This window comes from Pleurotus ostreatus (genome assembly GCF_014466165.1).
Source record: "Pleurotus ostreatus strain PC9 chromosome Unknown scaffold_5, whole genome shotgun sequence".
NCBI classification, from domain to species: Eukaryota; Fungi; Basidiomycota; class Agaricomycetes; order Agaricales; family Pleurotaceae; genus Pleurotus; species Pleurotus ostreatus.
Window position 1 is genome coordinate 147,038 of NW_023503160.1, and position 20,889 is coordinate 167,926.

At 50.9% G+C, this 20,889-nt stretch overlaps 2 protein-coding genes across 2 annotated transcripts; one reads left to right on the forward strand and one right to left on the reverse strand.

Moving 5' to 3' along the window:
* Positions 1–15,124: 15,124 nt before the first annotated feature.
* PC9H_007027 (uncharacterized protein) lies at positions 15,125–15,600 on the reverse strand (the record flags this gene model as incomplete). The annotated part of the gene is made up of 4 exons (XM_036776563.1): positions 15,125–15,158; positions 15,231–15,391; positions 15,442–15,515; positions 15,570–15,600. The coding sequence occupies 4 exons, from the start codon at positions 15,598–15,600 to the stop codon at positions 15,125–15,127; spliced, it is 300 nt and encodes a 99-aa protein (XP_036630183.1).
* An 867-nt stretch (positions 15,601–16,467) lies between these two features.
* Positions 16,468–19,223, forward strand: PC9H_007028 (uncharacterized protein; the record flags this gene model as incomplete). Its single annotated transcript, XM_036776564.1, has 9 exons — positions 16,468–16,571; positions 16,622–16,735; positions 16,789–16,890; positions 17,158–17,493; positions 17,544–18,020; positions 18,067–18,171; positions 18,221–18,579; positions 18,630–18,773; positions 18,832–19,223. 9 exons carry the CDS (start codon positions 16,468–16,470, stop codon positions 19,221–19,223), a joined length of 2,133 nt encoding a protein of 710 aa, XP_036630184.1.
* Between the last annotated feature and the right edge of the window lie 1,666 nt (positions 19,224–20,889).

Sequence of the window (20,889 nt, forward strand, 5' to 3'; positions counted from 1 at the left end):
GGCCAAAAGACATACCTCCTGGGCTTCAGGACTAGGCGACGGTGTTGGCCAGGGAGCCGAAACCGAAGTCTGTGGTGCTCCCACCCCATGCTCAACAGGCTCGACAGCGAGTGGATTGTCGGTCGCGCGCCCTTGCTCCGTCGCGTGTTCGTGTTCTGCTGGGTCCGACAGCGCGCTGAGTCGTTGCCGAATTAGTGGAAGGGAAGTGTATTGGCTGGGAGATCTTTGTAGGAACGCCAGAAGCTCAGAAACCTCATGCTCCTCGAGCGGCAGGCACAGCATGTCGACTGGAAAGGATGAGAGAAGCGCGGAGTCCCGCGGTTCGGACTCACGTGGGGTAAATGAGATTCCTGCCCATTATGGAAAGGTCAGCGGTTAGAAGCCTACTATAAAAGGGAAACATAGCGCCAGCTTTCGTGCCGGAGGCGCATACTCCAGTCCTCCCGAGTTAGCGTTGAGTGTCCGATGTATTAGGGAATGTAAACGAAAATAGCACTACTTGGAGGCGAAAAATCTGAAAATCAATGTAATGAAGTTGGCTAAAGTGATCTCCGCAACGATCTTTGCCTGACGACGTCCGCGCAGGGTAGATCCCTCATCTTGCAAAGTATTCAAGGCATCGTCAATTGTGTCACGGAGTTGCTGAACTGATGTCAGTAAGAAACACACACAATATCAAGTGACTCACCTGTATTTCGAGCGATGCTAACTCCTTCGGTGGCGGGTTGGGGCCTTCAGTGTATACCTTAAGAGTGTGGTCGCCCACCGCTACCATCCTTCCCTTGGTGACTTAAAGAAGGAGTGTGTTAGCATGAGGACAAAGTAAATGATCCTTTCATACCTGGCCAAGATTTGGATCGACCGCTGGAGGCGAGGGCAATTACGGTCCCCTCCACAAGGTCGTATACACTGCAGTAATCTCCAACATCATAAAAGATAATGTCGATGTCAGCCTCAACACTTTGGACGTGTTCAAGGGTAGCAAAGGCCTAGTGGGGTAGTTAGAAGATGAGTTGAGTACGGGTCATTGGTTACTCACCTCCTCTTTATACAGCATGATCACGGTGAAGGTTGCACCGTGTTCGCGCCGAATTGTGACACAACTTTCGCCATCTCCTGATGATACCGCTAACCAGGTCGAGCCCCGATCTGGACGACCGTGAACGTTGGAGGCGCTCGGATTTGCGAGGAATATAACCTGGGCTTCGTCAAAAAGAGTGCCAGACATCAGGGAGGTAGTTGATGGTAGGGAATGAAAGGAGGGTGACGGACAGTGGCTATTTAATGCCTTCACGCAGTCGCTCACAAGGGCTTGGCACCTGCCGTTAATTTCCTCCCTGCGCTCGCTCGCCTGGTTTATGACTAGAATAGACTGGCATGTAAAGGGTGAAGGAACATTTGTTATGCCAAAACCGCGGTAATTGCAAGGTCTCTGTAGCATGCCCCCAAGAGGTGCAACATGGTTGGGGTCGCGTGAGGGAGCGACGGCGCCCTAGGTGACACATAGCCCCAATTGCCTCACCAAACGTGCTTGAGTGTGCAGCTTCTCCTCGAGGCTCCAGATGGCCGCGACGGCCGTCTATGGCACACAGCAGACATCCGACTAAGTACCTCATGGGCACATTGCTACGCTGCACACGCAGCCGTAGCCGGTATGGTTGACGTCTTATTGCTGCGATGTTGGAGGGTCAAAAGAGAAGGGGGAAAGGATGCTGTTGCAACGTTTATCGAGCCCAAGGGCGAAGCGACGGAAGGGTCAACCACCCTAATTGAAAATGAGACTGCGAGGTGGGCAAAAATTGGTTTGTTACGGCGTACCTTTGATACCAAGATCGAATATGAATGAATCAAGGTATGAAATGCTTCAATTCGACTGCTCTAGGTCGGCGCGTACATTATCTAGCGGTGAGAGCACCCTTAGTAAGGCTGATAACAGAATGGAATGCGGATCTCTCTTCATTTCGACAGAAATTGGAGAAATTCAAGAGCGAGGCAAAGAGCGATTGATTACTGTGTTCGTTCAGTAGCACTGAGAGCGCCGGTTGTGAGGCTGATAACGGAATGGAATGCGAGTCTCCTCGACTGCTGTAATCGAAGGTGGGTTTACTAGGATGGGGAGTGATTTGCCGCAGTGTGTATTTGACAGTTGAACAAGCGTTCAAACGAGTGTTTCGAGCATTAGTGGGCCAAAGAAGTTCTTTCAAGCAGCTTCATCGTTTCGGTACATGAGAATAAGTTCTTGCGTACGTCGGTTCTTGCGTATGTCGTATATCCAGTGCTTAGGGTGACGTTAGGGCGGTCGGTGAAAGAAACTATGGTATGTGCAGAGTACAAAGCTATGGACACTATCTACACATTTACGGAACACGACTGACAACATACATGAGGACGCGAGACGAGACAAGAGAACGCAAGACGAGACGACCGGCAGCAGGATACGGCAATGGGAGCCAGCCTTCAGCTCCTCCTGGAGGGGCCTGATAGAAATGAGTACTTCAGCACGAGGATGTTATCTATGTACTCACCTTGGCTGGCCTGCCGCTCATCCCTGGCGTCATGTCTGGATTCAAAACCGGGCGCGAAAGACGTCGAGGGTGGTTTAGCACCCATGCCAATGGCAATGCCTGTGGACACGGCGTTGGACATGACGCGGGTCAGCATCAGTTCCATTTGGGCCAGATATCCAGCGGTCAACTGAATAGACGGTTAGTACGCCCGATGATCACATAAGGAGAATTGCAGGCATACTGTTGACAGGTTTTCGATGAGGGCGCCAGGGATGGTGGCGACGGACTCCCTGATGGCGCGGAGCTCCGCACGGTGAATCCTCTCTTGCTCGTATCTAGCTTCAAAAAGTTCAGCCATGTGGATGTCGAGCTGCTGAGTCGTGTGTCGAAGAAGATCGTGGGTCGCCTGCGTGGATTGAATGAGCTGACTCATTTGCAGAGTCAGCGGATCTAACTGTAGGTGAGTACTATGGTTGATGTGGAGAGATGTGGCTTACTGGTGTAGGTGCGCCTGGCGCCTCGAGTGTAGAAGTTGGCAAAAGGGTGACCCTGTGATGCGGGCGGCGGCTCATCGCCGTCATCGGCGGGAATCTCATCCGCGAACTCGGTCTCGGTTGCGCCTTGGCCAGCAGCAGGAGCTGCCTGGGACTGAGACTGAGTGGAGGGGTAATCGATATGAGTGACGGTGGGAGCGGGAACGGGGTCGTGCAACGCAGCCGGAGCTGTATGCGCCTGGCTGGGAGCCCTAAAGTCAGAGGATACAGAAGTTACCCCGCTGAGTTCTGTGCGAGTGTAGCCGCCTAGACGGCTTTGGGTCTGCGCGCTGTCTGTGTGGGTAGGCATCGGGAAAGGGGCTTGATGAGGGGACGAATGAAGAGGAAGGAGCACAACTTAAGTACAGGCAGGCCTGTTCTCACGCTTCTTTCAGCCCGCTTTGGTGGGTCAACTGATTTTGCTGGCTTGGGGCAAACGTCGACGCTTATGAAGTGCTTCTATGGCATCCTGACAAAATGTTCTGGGGTACTTTCCTTAGGAAACAATAAGGCAGAGTTCTTCATGTGCACAAGAAGCGTTATACCTCGAGAGAAGCTCAGATATCTATTGATTGGGGGGTTCCTGGAAATGTTATTCATCATGTTATTCATTGTGATATTTCATGGTCTACAGTAGAGTGCTAGGCGAAGTCAAAGGGACGGATGAGAAGGTATATAGGATTAATTGTGGCGGCGGGCCTCTGCTCGACGTGAAATCCTTCGCCATTGTAATTGATGAATGGATCACAATCAGCGTCCTCAGGCCCCTCAACCATGGTTATCTTTGAAGACTCGTGCTCGTTTTGATCGTGTGTCAGAAGAAATTGGTTGCCTGCGGAGAACGTGCCGAAGCGATTGCAGACTTCTGCGTAGGCAAAGTGAATGTAAGTCTTCGCCAGATCTGGCAAGAATGGAGCCCAGTGTTTCCACAGGGCGTGGATCTTCTGAGGGTCGTCGTTGTGGTTGCCTTCAAATGGTTCTCGAGAGTCGTCCAATATGAAATAAGGCGTCTGGAAGGAGAAGACTTCTAGGGCAGGGAAAGTATCCCTGCAGCCCAGGAGCCACTGGCAGTCTTCGTCCAGCCAGATGCGGTCCTGCGTTACATGAATCAGACCAATCATAAGAGACAAAGGAAGTCCACTGAACAAAACATACCAATGGTTCCTCTTCGGGATTTTCATACGCATCCACTTTTATTCGTAGGTGTCTGAGTGACTGAAAAGAACCTCTCAGACGGAGAAGAGGTATGAGGTAGTCTACGTGGTCCCTTTCATCCCCTGCTTCGCACTTCACATCTGCCTCCCATTGAACAGAGACTCTGGCATTGAGCTCTTCAAGGTGGAGGTACTGCAGGATGGCCTGTATTCTTGTCGCTGACATGCGGAGGAGCTGAGGAAGAAGAAATATTGGATCCAGTTCCAAGCAGTACACCGCCTTGAAGGGAGTGGCCAGACGACCCCAGGCAGTGTGGAAGGCTTCCGCAGCAAGCAGAAAGGACCTGACCTGAAAGAATGGTTAAAAAGGAAAAAGAGAACAAGGAAATACGGCGTACTTGGCGGATTGATGTGAAAACAAAAGCATTGTCGTAGCGGCGAGGCCAGTGATGAACTCGAATGACTTTGTCCATGGAAAGGGCCCGGAATGTGTCCTTGGGCACAAACTCCATGAGTGCACCTAAGAGCGCATCCTGCACATGAAAGTTGGAACGCCGAATACGTTCCTCAATGGTGATGCAATGGTGAGAATGGGCTGCTTCCATTGTGTTGAGAGCAGCAGGGATCGTTGAACAAGAAGCTGAAAGTCGAAAGTGAAGCGTGAGGGAAGCCAAGTCAGCCCGGAGTCCACGCCCAGAGCATGCCATTTGCGAGGTCCAGCAACTAAACCGTGTACATCTTACTGTACCAGCCTCACTTCCTTGCAAGATCTGAGAAGCCAAAGCCTCTCACTTATACAACAAGAATTAGATTGACAAGCGGCGATCTAACCAATGGGTAACATTGAGACTAAGATATGGAACTAAGATACGGATAGACGACTGATAGGGAGCACATTGTTGGCCGAGAAAGGGCGGTACTTAGGGCGCAGAGGGTGATGGTGGGACAAGGGGAGGCCTTGCGCAGGCAGCGGGGTCATTGTCGGGTCATTGTGGGGCGGGATAAGGCCCGGGGTCGGGGTCGTTGTCAGGTCGTTGCGGGGCGAGATAAGGCCGTGCGCGAGAGCAGAGGGCGAAGGTGGGACAAGAGGAGGCCGTGGGTAAGGGCGGAGGGCAATCCTGGAGTTGGTAGGGTCCTCCTCGGGGTAGAGGACGTGCACACATTCCGGAGCTGGTTGGGGGTTATACTCCTCAGTAGGGCCCATATTCTGAGGTATCTGGCCGAACTCACCATTCATTTCTCCTGCGGGAAGCTGCGGAATACGTTGAGGGTGTCTTCAGGGCTCAATGTAACACTGTATGCATGGCGCCGAGGTCGTTGTTGGGCGAGATACGGCTCGGGCGATGGAGGGAGGCGGCGGGGCCAAGGGCAAGCACAGAGGGCGTTGCGGGTTGAGACGAGGCCGCGCACAAAAGCAAAGGGCGAGGGTGGACAAGGTGAGGCCGGGTAAGGCCTTGTGCAGGCAGCGACGAGGTCGTGTGGGACGAGATAAGGCTGTCCGCTGGGCGCAGAGGGCATCGCGCATAGCGAAGACACCTTGTGCAGGTGAAGAGTGCGCAGATGTGGCTGATATAGACCAGGCTAGAGGTTAAGCTCTTCGCGAAGCCCGTTATTCTGTGTCGTCTAGACCAACTCACCATTCGTATCTCACATTCTTCCTGCAGCAAGGAACGAGGGCAAGCACTGGTGTGCAAAGGCGGTCTGCGCAGCTCGAAGGACGAAGGAGGAGGGGAAGAAGGGCGAAGGCGAGGGGTGGGGGAAGAGGGTTGGTGCTCTGGAAAGGCAGATGCTGGCCGCGGGGTCCCGCGCTCCGCATGGCTGTCTGAAAAGGGAAAGCTTGGGTCAAGCCTTCCTAATTTGGTTCACTCAGCAGGCTAAGCTTTCCTTCTCAGGATCCCAACCTCCCTTCACCCGCGGCTGCTCAGATATACCTCCCGGCTCACAACATGGATTCTATGTTGATTGGGTGGAAGACGGATAGCCCCGCCACAAGCTACACCCTTAATACCAAGGGCACAAGGCTTTCCAACGCGCCTCCGGCAAAATCAACCCTTCGACACAAGAAAAAGATGGATACGTTGGGGTGCGTCGATTGAATCTTCCATATTTAATTGGAAACTCAAGTGTAAACATCGTTAGTCCTGAGGAGAGAAAACAATACTGGAAAACCCAGTATGGGAAGAAGCGCAAGCGGAATGAGTTGGTCTTTGAATCCTTGTCTTCGGTTCTTTCTCCCAGACGTCCGCACCCTTTAGGAAGCCTCGGGAGACCGGAATGGCTGATACTTCGGCCATGGGATGTCTCGATTTCGTCACCTTACCAGCCCCGTCTTCCCCACATCCCACACGTATTTGCCCAACGGCCGCAGCTATTATTGGCGATCCTCATGGCATCAATTCTTCCTTGGTTCCTTCTCTGTCGCCTATTCCTCCGTCTACATCGCCTGTCGTTCGGTCGCCTGTTCTTGTTCCTGTAGGGAATGGTCATTCTACTGATCACCACCCCTCCACGTCTCCATCCCCAGCTCCCTTGTCCACCTTGACTCGGGTGTCCGTGGAAGTCGAGTCCACCAGTATCCTCCTGGAGTTTGCTGCTTCTCAGGCAGATCTGCTTCTTCATCGCATAGATCAATGGTCGAATGCCTTTCATGTTAAGAGCCTTTTAGCGACGCAATTGGAACAGGCAGAGAGACTTCTACGCCCTTCCACCCCAGCTCGCGGGCAGACTTTTCTTCGGCATCTAGAACGAATCAGCAGTACTATGATTGCTCTTGAAAATGCCTATGTGGCAAGTGCTGATTTCTACGCCCATTTCCAGTCTCTTGTCCTGCACATACCTAAGGACCGCCTCCTAGAAGTCACTAGCACCATCAAAGACACTGTGGATACTCGCAGCAAGATTCTTGTTGGACTGACAAGTCTGCTGAACAGTGTACAATCCTGGCTCTCCAAGCCGTCGCCTAATTTATCAGGAACCCTGAACCTTGTAGTGTTGGCCGCCACGCTCCTTTCCCCCCTTAGCACTCATTTTCTTTTACAGCTCATCGACATGACAACTAACGATTACAAGCATGGCTTCTTGACCAGTGCTCAAGTTGCTAAGCTCAAATCCGGGGCATGGCTCAGCGATGATGTATTGAACTACGGTCTGGGTAGGATCTTCTCAATTGAATTCCCTGGTGCCCCTAGTGATTATAGACGTTGTCCAGGTAATCCTTACTGTTCTGACGCCATTCTCAGAGGAGATCATGAGGACATCCTGGTTTGCTCAGTGATGCTCATGCCACGTATCCAGCAATTGAAAGCCTCTGATGTCGACTCAAAGACTGAGCGTAATTTGTTTGGGTTGAAGACCGTAAGTCCATCGCTTATCATTCCTTAGCAACGGCTAAGGAGACATCTTTCAAGATTTTCAACAGAGATGTCCTCCAAAAAATCAAAAAGATACTGTTACCTGTCAATCACGACGGACACCACTGGATTCTTCTCCATTGCCATCTAGGTGATCAGTTTATTGAAATTCTGGACAGTAGATCGAACAAAGTCACCAGCAATAAGCGTAAGAGGGAATCTTATTATGACGCGCATATTCAGGTATTTTTGCCTCTTTTTCTGCTTCTTCTCTCAATCCAGACTTCCTGTTACTAGGCTGTTTCTTTGTGGCTTCAAATGCTCATCGATAAATTTGATCTGGCCCCGGAGGATCCGATTTCCAACCCGGATATGTGGACCGTTAAATACCCGTTTTCAAGAGACGAAAGAAACAGAAATGTTACAGCGGAGGTAAAGCCTTTCTCTGTTCCCATCGTGAAACCTCCTGATGGCGTGTAACACTTTAGTTCCCATATCAGCAAAATGATGATGACTGCGGGCTATATGTGATTAAATTCGCTGAGCACATGGTCTACGGCAGTTCGATCAACAACTCTCGTGTTCCCAGCCGTGACCGGCTCTCTCCCACTTTCTCGTCCCTTGACCACGTTCGATTGAAATTATGGATGGATCTTCCAAAGGGAGAGAACGACTGGATATTCGCTCCGCGCGTTCTCCGTGATTTCTCTTCATATGCCAAGTACATGTATGGTGCGGGACACCTAAACACCGCCAATTTGGGACAAGCGCAAAATTGCTCGTTGAGCGGCAACTTACGGAGGATATAGTTGAAGTCAGGGGGTTACAGGCCATAAAAGGAGTGTAAAATGCGAATCAAATTCAATAAAGACATATTGCAGTGTAGTTAACTAGTACGCAGAAACTCATTTTAAATTCCACTACTCTTCAGTACAAAAATGGGACGCAAGAAGAACTCAAAATTCGCAGCAGCAGCCCGAGCGCGAGCTGGTAAAAAAAGAATCAAGGATATTTCCGATGAAAGCGACGTTTGCGATTGGGATGGAACCGTGAACCACGAGTATTGCGAATCAGACAGTGATTCCGATTTCGAGTTTTCACCCAGCAGCAAATCCGACTCCGAGGAGGAGCTTTCAGAGCTTGATGGAGAGGATTTGGTGGAATCCATCGAGGCCGAGAGGAAAAAGCTCGGTCTTCCGGAGCCATTGGCAATCATTATGGAGTCTGCTGGTAACGTTGCTGTGTGGGCAAAGGCTGAGAAGAATCGGGGCCTGGGATATAACGGACAGTCAAAGCGCACCCAGCAGCATCGCGCGCAGAAGGCTCGCGAGAAAGCAAAGATAGACGAGGAGTTGCGGAAGACGTGAGCATCACAATGCCAATGAGAGGAAATGATGCTCACCAATATACCCCAGCCCCGGTGCCAACATGCTTCGTTCATTTGTCGGTTTGAATTCTGTAAACCCTCGCACTCAAAGCAATGACAGCTCAGCTGAGTCACTCCCCCTCCCGCCTCAGGTCCCTTGCGCTGGGGCAGTTGCTCAGCATGATGACAGTGAGCTGTTTCTGGGGTATCTTTCTGATGACTCTATTCGTGCAAGCATGGAAAGCGACAACGATGGCGACGATGAAGCTGTGAATACCGCTACCGTTGGATCTTCGGGAAGTACTGGTGCTCCCCCACTGAAGCGCCGTCGTCTCGAGGTCCCTGCGCGTGTAGTCAAGGCAAAACAAAAAGAAACCAGGAAGAAGGAACTTGCAAAAGCATTTTCTGATATTGATAAATACCTTCGGTCGAAGAAATCGGTGTTCCATGCTGGGCAGACGGGTCTTCAAGCATATCAGATGAGGGCGGTGCGAAGCTTCTTGCACATGGTCATCAATGCTGGGCGTGGCAAGATGGAGGCAGGAGCACGAGCAGCTGAGAGCCATGGGTTCGCTGCAAAATATGGAGGGAGAATGGTGCGAACATGGGCAAAGCGATGGGTTGAGAAGCGAGAAGTACCCACTTCAGATCGAGGATGCCACAAGAAGTCGTTCTCACTGTTGTCAGACCCTGCAATATGTGCAGAGCTTTGCTCATACGTGCGGTCAGAGAAATGGGCCATAAACCCTTCAAAGTTGGCAGAATTCAGCCAAAATAGGATGGTACCAGCGGTGGCAGACAAGTACCTGCGACAGGTTGTTGATGAAGAGATGCCGCAAGGTCTGAAGAAGTATCTGGAGCTGGAATTATTCCCGAGGATTAATGTGCGAGCAGGAAAGAAAGGGGTCTCAATCCGTACGGCACGTCGTTGGCTGCGATCCGAGGGATTCCAATACACTGCCCATAAGAAGGGACTCTGTATGATGGACACGAGCGACCTGATGTTGTCGACTATCGCCAAAACGAGTTCCTTCCACAGATGGCAGAGTATAAGCGGCGCTTGGTCAAGTTTGCGGTTGATGATGTTCATAGAGAGATGCCAAGTTCGCAAGGAAACTTCGTCGAAACCCGATTGGTAACTCTTGCACACGACGAGATGACGGCTCAAGCCAATAATGGGAAAGCTCAAAGCTGGATTTTCGAGGGTGAACAACCACTAAGGAAGAAAGGGGTAGGCAGAGGTCTGCATCAGAGCGATGTTATTTGTTCCACATATGGTTGGCTACCGGAAGCCAGCCAGACGTTGGAATATGGAAAGAATTATGATGGATATTGGACAGGTGAATTGTTTGTTAAGCAGGTGCGTTGTGGGAATTGACCAGGTTTGGATATGCTCTGATCCTGTTTCAGCTCAAGGAGAAGATTATACCGACGTTCGAGAAGTATCATGGTGCCGGCTATAAGGCTCTCATCATCGTGGACAACTCACAAGGACATTTGGCATACGCCACCGATGCCTTATTAACAAGTCGAATGAACCTCCGACCGGGTGGCAAACAAGCTCGACTTCGTGATGGATGGTATCTCAAGGATAACCAAAAGGTTATTCAGGCAATGGTCTTTCCCGCTGATCACCCAGAACATCCAAACGAGCCAAAAGGAATGAAACAAGTCCTGATTGAGCGGGGGTTATGGAAGGATGGACTGCGTATGCAATGCAAGGACAGCTGTAAGACAACCAATTGCTGCGCTAAACGTATTCTTGATTTGCAGCCCGATTTCAAATCTCAACGGTCCTTGGTTCAAGAAGTCATCGAGGCAGCAGGCCACTGCTGCATTTTCCTGCCCAAGTTTCATTGTGAACTCAATTTTATTGAGTTCTTCTGGGGCGCTGTCAAGCGGTACCTCGCCGAACACTGTGATTACACCTTCGAGACCTTGAAAGAAAATATGCCCAAGGCTCTTCAATCGGTGAAAGTTGAAACTATCCGGAAATGGGAGCACCACATGCACTGTTGGATGAATGCATATCATCAAGGGATGGGAGCGAAAGAGGCTCAAATCGAAGTTCGCAGGTTCAGTTCAACAAAGTATAAGTCACATCGCCGTGTTTCTCAGAGGGAAGATTGATACATTATATCTTATCTTATCGTTTTGATTATCAGTAATTACCATATCTGGTTATCAGTGGACCCTGAATTACCATATATACTCATACACGTGACCGCGCAAAATCACCCACAGCCAAAGGAAATAACTCACTCATTTTTGACGTACTTGACAATCGCTCTAGACAAGTTAGACTACTTATAAAACACTATCATTTGGCTAAAGGATCAATCAATCGGGGCCCAAATCATGCCTCCATTTCTGTTGTCCCAAATTGGCGGTGTTTAGGTGTCCCACACCATAGAGACTTTTTTTTGGTTCCTTCACAGTTTATTTAGGTATCTGCCAATCAGATTCGTCGTTAAAGATCTTTGATCCCTTGTTGCTGTACTTCAACTGCCAAAACACGGACACGTCTACTTGAGAGCACTTACCACATTCAACGCCAGCATTCTTGGAGAGACTACAGGACGCTTAGCTGTCACCTTTACGATCATATCCTGGTGAGTTCAGTCGATTTCACTCTTATATTCAGCCCTTTGATGAAGAAACCTTGAGGTGTGAAGTGTAATGCCAAAGGTTTCCTCAAAAGACCCAGGGCAAATGTTGGACGTGGATGTCGACATCATGACCAGGTATCCAATGTATTGCCCTGCATGCCACAAAGTATGTCAATCCTGCTGTTACGTGCGGGTCAACAGATTAAATAGTGAATATAGAACTTTAAATCCTCTGGCGGCACTGCCTCGCACTTGGCCCAGGCAGCTAATTGTCAGTGGTGGCTTACAGAGCAAAAGCTACAAGAGAACCGCCAAGAAGAGAAGGGGAAAGGGAAGATGTACGATCCAGCTAGCGCTGACGACTACAGTATGATCTCTGTGCCTCAGATCCTTGTTGAGGATGATCCTGAGCTGGAGGAGGATGATTATGAACCTGACGAAGCGCTGGATGAGTTTGATGAGGAAGAACTTTTCCATCTTCTGCCTGGTATCCCACCGGAGCCATTCTCCTTACTCGGTGTCGACCAAGGTCCAGCAGCAGGGCCTGGTTGTTCTTCCACAATCCCACCCACTTTTTCCAGTCCCAGAAAGACGAACCTGACTCTGGATGACAGCGCAGACTCCAGGCACAGCATACCTCATCCCGATTCAGCATTCGTCATTGCCACAGACAAAAAGCTCCATGCCAAGTGGGCCGCCGCTTTCGGTCACACCGTCGATTCAGAGGGCGACGTTGACATGACTTCTGTCGATGGTGATACACCAAATCCCTATCTTCCCTTTGCATCTGAGCTGGATTGGCAAATTGCCAAGTGGTTTGTGAAGGAGGACCCTGGGCACGCTGCTTTTGACAGGCTGCTGAAGATACCTGGGGTGGTGGAAAAGCTGGGTTTGTCCTTCAAGAACGTTCGACAAATTCACAAAACTCTTGATGACATTCCTGAGAGGAGTGGCCGGTGGAAGGCCAAAATCCTGCGCTACCCTGATCGCCCAAACGAGAAGTTCATCATACGATACCGAAATCCCATCGAGGTCATCAAAAGTCTCTGGGCAGATCCTTCTCTCAGTAACGACCTTGTCTTTGCCCCTTGTAAGGTCTACTCCAACATGAGCAGGAAGGAAAGGGTGTACTCAGAGATGTGGACCGGTAACTGGTGGAACACATTGCAGGTATGAACTTTTATGCGCATTTTGGGACACAGATTAAAACTAAATATCTTCCCTTCTGGCAGGGGAAACTGGCGAAGGGAGCCACGATCGCTCCAGTCATCATCGCTACGGACAAAACTCATCTCACCCAGTTTTCTGGGAGTAAATCTGCATATCCTGTTTATCTAACTATTGGCAACATTCCCAAGGCCATCCGCCGAAAGCCCACTCGACATGCATGCATTCTCCTGGGTTACCTTTCCCCCGATAAAATTAATCCTGATGGCCTCACCAAAAAAGAACTCAAGTGTCGAGGGCAGAGGCTATTTCACGACTCTATGCGCCACATTCTTTCTCCTCTCATCGAAGCTGGCACCAAGGGAGTGAAGATGACTGATGGAAAAGGAGACGTTCGCAGAGTCTTCCCTATTCTGGCTTCCTATGTCGCGGACTACCCTGAACAATGCCTGGTAGCATGTGCAAAGAATACAACATGCCCGAAGTGCCAAGCCGAGCAGCAGGAACTTCAGTCCCTTGAAAAGTCGGCCGATCGTACTTCTCAGTGGACTCTGGAGAGACTGGCGGATGCTGAGAAATCCACCCCCGGAGGGAGGCAGTTTCACGACTACTGCTTACAGATGAAGGTTGCCGGAGGGGTGTATGAGCCCTTCTGGAAGGGCTTTCCCTACGCAGATATTCATATGGCCATCACACCAGACGTATTGCACCAGTTGTACCAAGGGGTGCTGAGCATGCTGACGGAATGGTGCCAATCTGCTATGTCAGAGAAGGAGCTGGATCGTCGAATGCAAAAGCTACCTCCTTGCTACGGAGTACGTCACTTTGGCAAGGGCATCTCAGTGTTGTCCCAGGTTTCTGGTTCAGAACACAAAAGCATTGGCCGAATCCTTCTCGCATGCTTGCTTGGCAAAATGTCCAAGGAAGCGTTACTTGCGGCACGTCACCTCCTTGATTTCATCTACCTTGCCCAGTACCAGACCCATGACGACGACACTCTACAATATCTTCAAGACGCTCTACAGGGCTTTCATGACCACAGGCAAATCTTCATAGAGATTGGCTGTCGAGAACACTTCAACATTCCCAAATATCATTCCATGACCCATTATGTGGAATCAATCAAGAGATTTGGCACCACCGACAACTACAACACAGAGATGTTCGAGCGCCTGCATATAGATTTTGCCAAGGAGGCCTGGAGAGCCAGCAATAAACGCAATGAATTTCCCCAAATGATCGACTGGCTCTCAAGGCAGGAAAAACTACAGGTGTTCGATAACTACGTTAAGGAGATCGTCACATTCCCATCCAAAGATAAAAAACCTACACTTGCCATCTCTCTTGCAAAATTTCCAAACGCTTCCAGATCCATGGATTTCATCATCCAGCAGCACCGATCTCCAAACTTTACCTACCACCTACGGGATTATCTGAACAGTCTGGCCCCCAGAGGTTCAAGAAAGCCTAAATCAACTGTGCCAGACCTGGCACTGCCCTTTGATACCCTTAATGTTTGGCACATGGTCAGAATGGTTCATGAGGGGATCGCTGATGATGCTGTGGAGGAGAAGGATCATATAAAGGCCATTCCTGCAACTGACCATCCTCCTCATGGGCGCTTTGACCCTGCCATTGTTTTGTCCACTGCACAGGCTGAGTCCACGGGCCTGCCAGGTACTAAGATTGCTCGAGTCAAGGTTATCTTTGCCTTGCCTTCCACCATCTCTGCCAAAGGTACAACAATCTCGTCGCCTGCCTTCTGGCCCAAAGAGCCTTTGGCCTATGGGGAATGGTACTCGCCTCCTTCAGGCCCCAATCCAACTACACTTTTCTATCAAGTTCATCCTCAGCAACGGACAACCGGAGGCAAAAGCTTTGGGAGATTGGGAGGCATTGTTCCACTTTCTACCATCAGACAGAGCTGCATGCTGACCCCAAAATGGGATGCCATTGACGATACTTCCTTCACTTCTGATACTGTTCTAGACCAGGACATTCCTTTGATTATTAATAACTTCAGTACAAACTTTGCTTATCAGTCAATTTGGTAGCACTTGTACTATTCTATCTATACATTCATGGAGTAGTAGTAATGATATCCATCTTGATACAAGAAGCTGAGAAAAGAAAAGAAAAGTCATCAGGTTACTTCCTTCTGTGAGAATACACTCAGAAGATGGATAAAGCCAAAAAAAGAACCACCTAATAAAGACTTGACCAAAAGGGGGACCAAGAAAGTTACAGGAAGATCAATGTGTGTACAAATACTAAGACTGATTATCCTTTGGGGGACTGGTTACCATGAGTTGGGAGGCTAAAGACAATGAAAGCCAGTAGAAGACATTCAAAGCTTACAAGGGGCTAGCCCCTGTTCTCAAAGCCACAGATACTGGTTTGATCTACTTTGAGCTTCTCTGGCAGGCTTCTCCAAATGATCATTTGTCTGACAAGCTTTTGTTGTCCTCAAAGCTACAGGGCTTTTCCTGATGTAGACGGATTGTGTTCAATTGCAGGGGGATCTGGTTAGTCAATCTGACTTACCTTGACTTGCATTCGAAGGGAGGGAGCTCAACACAAGCCAAAATCCCTTGCAGCGCAACCGTCGCCTCTTCTGTCTCTCCCGTTTCCGCGTTACGCTGCGTCAACCTTGACGCCACATCTCCATCCGCTCTGGAGATGCTCAACCCAAATTTTTCTGTTTCCTATACAATAAGTATTAGCTTCAATAGCAACATAATTGCAAGGTTCGTACTGAGTCCATGCTGTACATTTGCGGGCTCGACGCCGCGGCGGTGCGCTCTGCGATAATTCGGTCAAGATATTGCACTGTGGTGCAGATTAGCTCGAGCCCAAGGTACGTTGAGATGGTGCTGAGCTTACCAGCTTTGGCTTTGTCGTAGAAACGGTCCATGGTTCTGCCTTGAGTCGTCGGGAAAGCATCGCGGTTTTATAGCTTTTTGGACCATCTATGCTGGTGGACGTACAGTGACGGATGGATAAAGGCAGAGGTGTGGGCACGTGTTTGTTGTGCCCGGCGCTAGCGCTGCTGCTCTTGCTCTCGGCTACTACATACATCAACAAGCTTCATACTCAACTCGGGCAAGCACTGCCCGATAGTTTCTTGCAGAGCTTCCGCCCATGATGTTCCCGCTTTTCTTTCTCTACGCTGCTTCATTCGGTCCTCCCGCTGCACCGCAATTTTCGGAAAGTTTTCTTGAGGTCGCGAGGCCTCTCTGCTGGAAGGTCGCTGTGTTCATTTTGCTCCCTTGCAATTCAAAGCTTCTGTCACTTTTTTTCTTCTCAACTCTCTGTGTGTCGCGCTTCGTCGCTGGAACCTCACAAACGTTCCCGCAAGTTCAATTCGTTGTCGCCAGCAACCGCTTTTACGCGTTGGTCCTTGGCCTATTGGCCGTGTTCGCGGCGACTGGCGTTGAGAGCACAACTTATTGGAGGCGATCTAGAACTATAAGTAGGGCCGATTGCTCACAGCATATCCTCAGACAACACCCTTTGTTGTTTACTGCTCACAGCTCGTCTGCACTGTTTTCTTATCAATTTTCTCAAGCAATGCCTCCCCGCATCTCTAGGCGAGGCCTGTTCCACCTGTGCTGGTTCATCTGTAGCTGATTTCGGTGCCTTTCACAAAGCCGTGGTCGCACTTCGATTCGTTCTCGCAAGGCTGCGGCTTTGGATGCCGCCCAGGACGACGATGGAAGCCTGGCCACTCCGCCAAATTCACCTGTGTAAGTCTTGCTATGCAGGTCAAAATCCCCCTCTCATGATCACCACTAGCACCACGTCGGTGCCCCCTACTCCTCGTGCCACGAGGGTCTCTCCTCGCAAGAGGGAGCCTGCTTTAGATGCCCCCGCTGTCCAGATGAGGTTTGGCCCCCATTCGCAGCCGATGCCGCCTGTTGACCTCGTATTTTCAGTGCTGCTATTGACGTGCCGCGTCCTGCTCGGCGACTTTCGTTTGGCACGGTCGACAACGTAGAGGACGGCCTTGATATGCCGCCTGCAACGCAGTCGATGGATGCACCGGCGAGGTATTTGTCATCTTAGTTCGTTAGCTACTGACCTCAATACTTATGGCTTGCAGTCCCGAGCTCTCCTCTCCTCAAAAGGCGTCCACATGCGTTCGTAAACCAGCGCAGCGCGGCACTGCACCCAGAACTTCTCAAAGAGCTGGTGCCAAGCGTCGGTAAGAGTTTGTCCCACTGGCTTATCGTCCACGCCAGACGTTAACTCCTTGTCTAGCCATGAATCTGAAACTCCCTCGCCTCCTCGACTGTACGCCCTCCCTCTTCTTTCACACCCCCTCCTTGCTAACTAGTCTTAGTTCCACTGCAAAGGCGAGTGCAGACATCCCAGGTGCGGAGGAAGCTAAGACGTGTAGGCCTCACCTGGCTAAACGGTCGGCTGCTCACTACTATGAGTTCCAATGTGGCTCTAACCACCTTTTGTCTAGCATTCGCCCAATCGCCCGTCTTGACTCAGACGATGACGACGCCATCGTCGTCTCTCTTGATGAAAGCGCCTCGTCCGATGAAGAGGTGGATCAGTTGATGCCAGACACTCCTAGGCCCCCCCTGATACCTCAGAGCTCGATGCTCCCAACGCTTGATATCAAGGCAGAGGAGTCGCTCGACGAATACGAGGGCGAGACGGAAGACGAGGCCATTGCTGCAGCCTGGGGCAACCCCTCACCACCTCCAGCTTACGTCAATGCGAGCCCCCTCAAGGCTCGGGGCAAGGCAAAGGCGAGTCTGAAGTCTAAAGTCATTGCCGAGCCTGTAAAAGAGTTGTGAGTCCTTGCCGCCTCCTTCCTCAGAACTGGGTTGACGTTCTTCCCAGGGACGGTGTTGTATTTGTCATGGATTCCGATGAGGAGGACATACCAGCCCAAATTCCGCTCCCTGTGAAAGGAAAGGGAAAGGGAAAGCCTATCGCGCTACCTAGTCGAGTTCCTGAGGCCGCACCCTCGTCCCCTTCCAAAGGTAAGGCCAGGGCACAAGCATCTACTTCCAGCGGTGCCAAGGCCAAATCCCCAGTCAAGTTGGAGCCTTCCGTTGCCGCCAAGCTGTCTTTCCAGGCCATTGAGGTCGAATCTTGCGCCAACGACAACACCCCTGCCTCCATGAAACCTAAGCCCTCCACGGACGCCCCTGGAAATGGACTTGTACCGCCTGTGGCCACGGAGGAAGGAGCAATCTTCGACCCCAAAAAGAGACAGGCCCAGCTTCTCAACGACCTTGTTTTCTCGTCTATTCCCCCCCTCCTGTGGGACATAGTCGTCCACCTTCGTTCTACTGGCATAGAGGAGAAGCTTCAGTCAGTGAACTCATGACTCCCCCATTTCCTGCTGACTCCTTTTCAGATACAGTGAACTTCGGCCCAAATACACTGCGCAAAATGAAGCAGAGGGGGTCATGCCCAAGGTGATGGACGTACTTTGCAGGATGGAGGATGAGTTTGAAATGGTGTAAGTCTGTCAGTCCCGCCTTTCCTTTCAACCCATTCACTTCCGCCAGGCCTATCTTTGATTCGTTGCTCTTCCGTGGCTCTGGGGTCTATGTTAACCCCTTAACGGCTGACCCCCGCAGCTTCCGTGTCATCAGCCAAAGGGTCGTCTTCAATTCGGGTCCCAACCACACACGCCCCGCAGTCTTTGTCATGCCTATCGTTGTTGACAAGTCGGAGCTACTTGAACCTGTTCCAATCAATGCAAAGAACCCAGCAATGGGGATGCACCGCCGCCTGACTGGCTGGATGCTCGACGAGTTCTTCGAGCTGTTCTCGACGTTTGTCGGATCCCTTCTTAATCTAGACACAGTCTATGCATACATGACCTCTGGCAATCTGCAGTTCACCTCCAGACCAACGAAAAATGGTAGGTGTCTGAGCCAAGCTTTTTCCTCTGTTCTGACCTCTTGCCTCCAGAGTTGGCAGAGCCCGTCACCCCCCAGAAGGCTACTCGGCGCTCATTAGCTTTCGGGGCTCCTTCCCCGCGTGCTCAACGCACCAAAGTAGGCCCAACACTCTCTGACCTCAAGTCGCTTCATTCCCTTGGCCCACACGATACCAGTAAGTTCTCATCTTAAACATTCTCTAGTAGTAGAGCTGCTAATTACTTCTTTCTTAGTTCCTGTTTACGACGGCCACCGAGGTCGTGGTGATTTCCGTCACAAAGATGACCAGTGGAAGAACCTATCTGACATGCCCCAGTACGGTGTTTCTCCAGACAACAATGAGGCAGCTGAGGTGCCTCCATTCGATGTGGACGAGTTTTCTGTCGTCCTTGCTGCGTTCACCATCAGTACGTTCAACCCCAAAGACAACCCCACCGCGACCCAAGTCTCGCTCAACCTCCTCTTCTCCATTTTTGTCGGAACTTGGGTTTCCTCGACTGAGCCGCACGAGGTTTCTTTCAAACGGATTAGCTACCTTTGCAAGACTGCTGAATCAGAGGCCCGACTGCGAGCTGCCACCGTCCGTGCTCAGGTGAAGGCCAAGGCCAAGGCTCGTGCTCGCTGAGAGGCCTAGCTAGTGGCCACTCTTGGACTTAAACTTAGACAGCTACTTAGACGTTGATGCGTTGAGGCTTTTTGAAATTCTATTTTGCTTTCAAGTACAAATTTACGCTGGACTAAGCAGCTCCTCCAATTTGCTATACATGGCAAGCCCTCGTATCCATCCCTGTTCCCTTTCCTCTAAGCTTCTACAGTAGCCGTCGAAGTCCGCGTTCATGTATTCTGCCTGAGTACGGCAGCCGTTGTCCACCCAACGAAATATTGCCCCCGCGCAGTATTGAGTAAACGACGCCCTCTCCTCGCAAGGGTGGATTGCTAAGTTCGAGTGGGTGACGGTGGAGGAGGGGATGAGTATTGTAAGGGTTGAACCCTTTCGTTCCGTGCAGTCCGACCTCCCCTATCCCCTATCGACCCCTCTCCGACTCTTCGGACACGCTCGCACATGACTCGGACGTCACGAACCCGTACCGGCCACACGTGATAACGGATCAGACAGCTCGGATCAATCTTTCGTATATCTTTTGTTCTCGGACTCTAATACATGGACTATACTAGCACCATTATTTGTTCCTGGTGCCTTTTCGTCTCGGACTTTTCCTTCATCTGACATTTTTCTTAGCTACAAAAGCCTCCTGTACTCGTAGTTAGAAGAATCAGATTTGTTCCCCCCCCACATCGAGTGAGATTCTAAGCCATCCGAACCTTTCTTCTCATCCGTTGTCAGAGTCTGCCGCTGTCCGAGTCCGAGCCCGAGTCCGATCCGAAGTTGCTTTCTCCTGCCGTCCTTGTCATTCTCCTGCCGTCCTCGTCGTACTATCCGAAGCCAAGTTGTCTATCCGCGTCCGAGCGCGTCCGAAGCCATCCGAAGCCATCTGAAGCCGTCCGAAGCGTCCGAAGTTTCTCACTTGTTCGTTTTCACTCTCGGACTCATCCTTATCACACTTTACTCACGCGGGTGTCACACGGACTTGTCCTGCCGGAGGCGGACCCTCGCATTTTACTAGACTACACTACTAGTCTACGCGTACATTCACTACTACATTCTGGAGCCCACCGCGAGGGGTTTAAAGTTCAAGACACCCCCCCACCCGTTCCACCGTCACCTAATCATCCTATTCCGTCATTGAATTCGAATCCCCTCCCGATCCTCTGCACGATATCTTTCCGGAAGGTCCGACGCAACGGGCTATCAACTACCTCTTCCGGAAGACATCCGAATATTTTCCGTTCAAAATAGTCCGCTCTTGGGTTCCCGATCCCAACACCGTCATTTGGCAGTTCGCACTTACCGGACGCCCAGAATCCGAGCATCCGAACATCCTATCACGCCCTAATCCTCCATCCCTCCGGCACAGTCTGTTCTATAATCCCGCCGCGGCTTACCACCGACCCACTCCGGAGTCAAACGACACTACGTCCGGAACACCCTCATCGCTCACCGAGTCGTCCGAAAATCTTCCGCCCACTTCTTCACCTTCCCCTATTCCTCCTCCTACAATGGCCACAACTATGCCCGTCCGCGGTCACCATACCGCTCCGAAATTCAACGGAAAGCCCGAAGGACTCCATCGCTTCTTCTCGGAAGTGGAGTACCTCGCTGCCCGTGCTCAGGTCGAAGGCCGGGATCTCATCCGAGCTACAATCGGATATCTCGACGACTCCGACTGGGA